Source organism: Halyomorpha halys, unplaced genomic scaffold, assembly GCF_000696795.3.
Source record: "Halyomorpha halys isolate HHAL.00 unplaced genomic scaffold, Hhal_1.1 Scaffold1064.1, whole genome shotgun sequence".
NCBI classification, from domain to species: domain Eukaryota; kingdom Metazoa; phylum Arthropoda; class Insecta; order Hemiptera; family Pentatomidae; genus Halyomorpha; species Halyomorpha halys.
Genome location: NW_027104635.1, coordinates 103,623 through 109,712, shown reverse-complemented (window position 1 = coordinate 109,712; position 6,090 = coordinate 103,623). Strand labels below are relative to the sequence as shown.

The 6,090-nt window shown below is 37.5% G+C and overlaps 2 protein-coding genes across 2 annotated transcripts in view; both read right to left on the bottom strand.

The window, feature by feature from the left end:
* The window catches only part of LOC136795081 (coagulation factor IX-like), a 7,176-nt gene extending 6,610 nt beyond the window's left edge, over positions 1–566 (bottom strand). The window contains exons 1-2 of the mRNA XM_067044705.1: positions 407–566; positions 130–303 (exon numbers count right to left, since the gene is read on the bottom strand). Coding sequence (XP_066900806.1) covers positions 130–303; positions 407–481 — 249 coding nt within the window. The 5' untranslated portion in view covers positions 482–566. The remainder of the gene's footprint in view (positions 1–129; positions 304–406) is intronic.
* Positions 567–6,029: 5,463 nt separating this feature from the next.
* Positions 6,030–6,090, bottom strand: part of LOC106688143 (modular serine protease) — a 10,717-nt gene continuing 10,656 nt past the window's right edge. Inside the window, exon 8 of the mRNA XM_067045870.1 lies at positions 6,030–6,046. Within this exon, the coding sequence (XP_066901971.1) occupies positions 6,030–6,046 (17 nt within the window). The remainder of the gene's footprint in view (positions 6,047–6,090) is intronic.

Here is a 6,090-nt window from a genome sequence, read left to right as displayed (position 1 = left end):
TTTTTTTTTGTGAGGATAGGACACCGATGACAGAACTAATTTCTCAGGGATTCCAAATATCTTAGGCGAGCACTGTTGAAAAATAAATCTCAATTAGTACAAATTTATAAAATAAACAATGAAACTTACGGTCCCTATTGCATCTAATCTTTGGTCCAAACGAAAAGTGTATCCTTTATCTAAACAAACTGGCATTATAATAGGCTTAAGTATGATTAATCTGTCAAGTTTGAGTATAGCTATATCGTGGTCATATCTACCAGCTTTCCCTCTGTATTTCTCCCCCAAATATACCTCTATTACCTAAAATTTAATTATTTTAATAATTAATTAATAATGGTTTTAATAATTAATGATTTTTGGTACAAACAATAAAAAATTCATTAAAAATATAATTCAGAAATACATTAAATTTCTGTTCAGTAGTAAGATCATCTTTGTGATTCCAATCACTCCAGTACTTTCCGACAGCAACACGCATTTTTGTCTGATCTCTTAGGTTATTTGTGTCATCATCAAATACACAATGGGCAGCTGAAAAAGATTAATACAATTTTATTACATGAAAAAATACATTGTAATAATCAAAAATTATTTAAAATAAAATAAAAATAATTTTATTAGTTTGCTTGGGATCAAATTAAAAACTTTAATATTTAACAGATAATAGAATTTTATTTAAATATTATAACATAAGAGACTCTTTTCTCAGGGCGGGTTTCCTGGTAATCAGGAACAGATGACACTTTACTAATAATAGCACTTAAACTTAATTAATAGATATTCTACAAATACAACAAATTTCAGTTAGAAACAAAACTAACCAATTACACGATCTTCCTTTGATGATATATGACTGTTGACATCCTCTTGTCCAAAACACTATCCAATTCCTAACAAATGGCTTCTAGTCCTTCCCGCTTCTACTGAGCGGACGTCTTCTCCCCAAGCCAGCAAAATCCAGAGTGCCCGTTTCCTCTCTTCTATCTTCAATGTTCACTGGTCGATCCAAAAAATAATCTATTGTAGTACAATTGCTATCATTTACGATGTAAATAGTTTATTGATAATTGTTACTTTCTTCCATTTCTTCTTTGATTATTCCTTTTCCGTAATTACTGCATAGGAACAACAAAAGTTGAAAAATTTCAATCCATGTTATCAAACACAAACAACCCAACGAACACTTCGGAAGGACGCGCATCGCCATCTACCTTGTTTTGGACAGCATATTTATTTTAAACAATGAAAACGGGTTAGCTTGCTTTTTGATTTAAAGTAACAAATCAACAATACTGAAACGATATACATAAAATAAAAACAACTAAAATCATTTATATATAAATATCAACTATTTATTAAAAAAGAGAATATTACAACATATATATATATATAAGTTAAGCTCCGCCTCAAGCAGAACTTTAAAAAAAAAGGGAAAAAGACCGTGAAATGACCACCAAATGCCCTACTTTGCCACATCCATGGCATTTTCGGTCCTCTATCCGCTCGTTTCCCCCTGCTTTCTCAGGGGCTATTCTTCTCTCCGGCTTTCTCGGCTTCTCTCTCGAGGATGAGTGTGAATTGAAAGGGTCAGCTGAGGAAAAGGTGCATATACTGACCTCTTTTATATCTGGGGCTTATGATGCAGCTATGATCCGTTCAAAGCCTGACAAACATCATTCTCAGTGTACTGGTGGATGGATACTATTGACGATCTTCGCCGGTGTTGTAACCAAGTAAGAAGATGTTACCAGCGAGCGAGAGGTCTACCAAAGTTTTCAGTGCTTCAAGAAGAGTTCAAGAGAGCTAGAAGGAACCTCCGACAAGCCATTAAAGAAAGCAAACGACGGTGTTGGAGAGAACTCTGTGATGAGGTGGATGCAGACCCATGGGGTAGACCTCACAAATAGCGCTTAAGAAACTTTGTAATGGCACAATGCAACTCCCCACGAAATCAAATGTTGTAGACAGTATTGTCAGAACACTATTCCCTGAACAGGCGAATAGTATTCTTGGTGATCTTTGGGAGCAGTGGCATACGCAATCCCACCGCGCACTACCCCACTGCTCTGCACCCCGTATGCCAGAAATGGCAAGGGAGGGGGATAAAAGAAAAAAGAAAAAAAAAAGGCGATTAGTATTCAATGTATTGACAATATATATAAATATAACGGACTTTCCACAAATCACGCAGGAAGAGTTAGAGGACATCAGCTCGGACCTAAAACATGGCAAGGCGCCAGGATTGGATGGAATTCCTAATGTGACTCTGAAGTTGGCTCTCAGGAAACGGCCGGATCTTTTTGTCGATCTCTTCAATTCGTGCTTTTGTGAAGGCTCAATTCCGAAACCTTGGAAGAGACAGCACCTCGTACTTATTCCAAACAGTAAGGGAAGACCGGAAGACCCGTCAACCTATCGTCTAATTTGCTTGTTGGATACTATGGGTAAGGCATTCGAGAAAATCCTTTCCCACAGACTACAAAAGTTCACAGAGGGAGTTGATGGCCTCTCGCGGGCTCAATTCGGATTTCGTAAAGAGCGATCCATGATAAATGATGTTGGATTGGTAGTCAAGATGGCCCGCACAGCAATTGCAGGAGCAAGGTGGAGGAGGGGTACTAAGCGTTATGCAGCAATCATCACTCTAGACGTCAAGAACACTTTTAATACTGCAAGATGGACCTGTATAATAAATGCCCTACGGACTATGGCGGTACCAGCCTATCTTATGAGAGTTCTTAGAAACTACTTCAAAGATAGAGTTCTATTTTACTTTTCAGACATTGGCCAAAGAAGATATAAGATGACTGGTGGTGTCCCACAGGGCTCGGTATTAGGGCCTCTTCTGTGGAACATCATGTACGACGCAATCTTCAAACTGACAATGCCGGAGGTTGTGCACAGTTGTAGTAGCGGTGAAGCACTTGGAAGAAGTTACCCTCATTGCAAACCAGGCTGTTGCTACGGTTCGAGGTTGGCTGTCTTCGGTAGGCCTACAACTTGCAGATCACAAGACCGAGGTTCTCCTAGTAACTAGCAGGAAGCAGACAGAATCCATCACTGTCACGGTTGGTAGGCACGAAATTCGTTCCCAGTCCTGTTTAAAATACCTAGGAGTCATGATGGATGCACGTCTCCGCTTTAATATTCACACGGAGTATATCAGCGCCAAATCTGCTAAAGTAGCATCCTTTTTGTCACGCCTTATGCCAAATGTTGGAGACCCCAAAGAAAGTAGCCGAAGGCTATCGACCAGTGGCAGCAGCGTTGGGAGGCTGCAGATTCCGGGAGGTGGACTCGTAGATTATACCCGATGATGGCAGTGGTGCTGGGGACCAGCATGGTGAGGTGGATTTTTATATAACCCAAATGTTCACCGGACATGGATGCTTTAGAGCCTACCAGTACCACTTCAAACTGGACACCGCAGAGCACGTGTTTTTCACTTGCATTCCCTTTGCAGCATAAAGAAGTGAATTGGAGAGAGTGTGTGGAAGACACATCACACCAGAGAACGTGGTGAGCTATATGCTACTCTCAGACCAGCATTGAAACGCAGTGAAGAAATTCACCACAGTCGTCCTCAAGAGGTTCAGAGAGGAAGAGAAGGCTAGAATATGTTACTAGCATGGAAACGAGAAGCGAGAGAAAGCGAGGCGGCACTCAGCCATTTCCCTCCATGAAGTAAAGCCTAGCGGCGGTCCCTTGGAGAGGAATGAACAGGTGTAGGGCGGTGGTTTTAGTGGGTAAAAATCCCACACACGGATTGGTACGGGCCTATCCATGTCTTTTGAAGATTTCCACCGACCCTCGAAAAAAAAAAAAAAACTTGTGGGTCACTAAGTTTGAATGAACAAAGGGTAAAGAAAATTAAAAATAAAGAAGAAGGGATCTTCAGGATATCCTGCCTCTAGGTGATGCAACCCTTCTCCTGCCTAAACACCAAGTGATGGTCCAAAAACCAAGAAACTTCTACAGGTTTGTTCTCAACATTGATTGTACCACTACAGTTTTGAGTTTTTTCTTATGATTTCCTTTATGAATAATGTTCTTTAATACTTATTCTTAAATTCTATTTTTTCTTAAATTTACGGTAACTACAATTATAATGGGAAATTAAATAATGTTTTTAAAATTTTAAATAAAATAAAATATTTGAATCTGCTCAACATGGCCGCGATTCAGTGGACTTTTGGCAGGACACGAGCCGCCATCTTGGCTTTGAACGATATCTTTTGTGACTGCATATTTTACTAATGAAAATTGGTTAGCTTGCTTTTAGGTTTAATACTACAAATAAACAATACTGAAATAATACATAACATAAAACATACTAAAATTATATTAGCCCTATTGAAGGCTAGAAACTCTGGCCAAAACGTTGGCACTATTAAACAAGTTCTCTCAACTTGTTTGCGTTTTTTACTAATTGCATCCCCAACCATCTTCTCATCATAAAAATAACCATTTACTCATAAAAGAGGATATTACAACATTTATATATGTATACATTATATATATATACATAAAAATTGATATTACATATAATAATAGATGTTGAAGTTTACTTCGTGATGATTGTTGTATTGCAGCTTTGGTTGCTTTTGAATATTTGTTCTTTTATTCTAGTATGCTGGTTCCTCTTTTGTACCTGAGTGTGGTGAAACTACTCACTCATGGTGAATTGTAGATCTCAGCCAGAAAATGATGCTCTTGAGATGGCATTTACTCTATACTGTAGAGGCCGAGATGGCTACCAAAGCATACTGCTTCATATAGCTGCCACTAGACGGCAGAATCTTGAATTTCTACTCAAATGTGGGGGGGGGAGGCATCTTCCCCAAACACTGATTACATAGTAAAGTTAGAACTAAATCAGTGCAGACTGCATAGTATTAATATTAAATGTGCCTGGATCGAATCAGGTTGAATTTTATACTAAGTATCAAATCAGAAGGGTCCCACCCTACTCTTAAGGCCATGATCATCTGTATCAATGATGCTGTCTGCATTAGGTTCCTTTTGCCAGGATCAGCTCCTTGAATCAACTACTTTTCAGAATCTATTACAAAATACCTGATTCATATTATCATACCAATTCCTATACTAAACTGAGGTGCAAAGCCAAGGGATGACATCCTGGCTGGCTACGCGTAAACTAAGGTGCAAAGAGCCGATTCTTCTTTTCTGGCGAGTCAGCCTTTTTGATATCACTCCTTTTTATTGCTACCCTTTTTTTAGATTTAGCTAAAATTTGTATAATGGTGTTTTTATTTTTACTAAATGCATTTCAAAACCTATAATTGAGGCATGAAAATGAAAAAGGCTGTAAGTGCCAGAAAAACGAAAAATGAGATTTTGATGGGATGTGGTTGAAGAAAATAGCGCCAATGGACTGGTAACCGCTGGAAGTTCCTATCTTGAATGTTTTAGTTCCTAAAGATATAATTTGTTCATAATTTTCGAACAAAAAGAGTGACCAGCCACCTGTTTTTATCGTTTTTCTCAAAACTAGTTTTTTGGCACCTACAGCCTTTTCAATTTCCATGCCTCAAATATTCTTTTTAAAGGAGTTAAACAATATAATTTTAATTATTCAATAAAATGAGTATAAAAAAACATTTAAATTCTTCATATTTATGTTTTACTAATTCTGCTCTTATTATCTAATTATTGTAGTTAATGACAAATATAGTCCAGTAAAATCACAAGCTGCCTAAAGATATCACTTGTTGATAATGTAAAAGGTTCTCCGTTGACTGTGAAGTAGTTTTATTCACCCTCATTCCCTAGACCTAATCAATTAACAAAGGCCTGATTAATTAATTTCAGTTTTTCCCATATACAGGAGATCAATTATTATTACACCCAGTTTCATAAAATCATCACCTACCTAAACACAGTCACAGGTAATCCCAGAATTATCCTTGGAACCCAACATTACTATCTATCATTTTGCTACTCTTGTACCATAAAAATACTGACTAGGCATGGGAGATTTGTGACCAAGTAATATCTTTTCAAACTTAATTCTTTGGCATACCTATAAAAGATATTTTAAAATTTAAAACACAAACCTGTCAATAT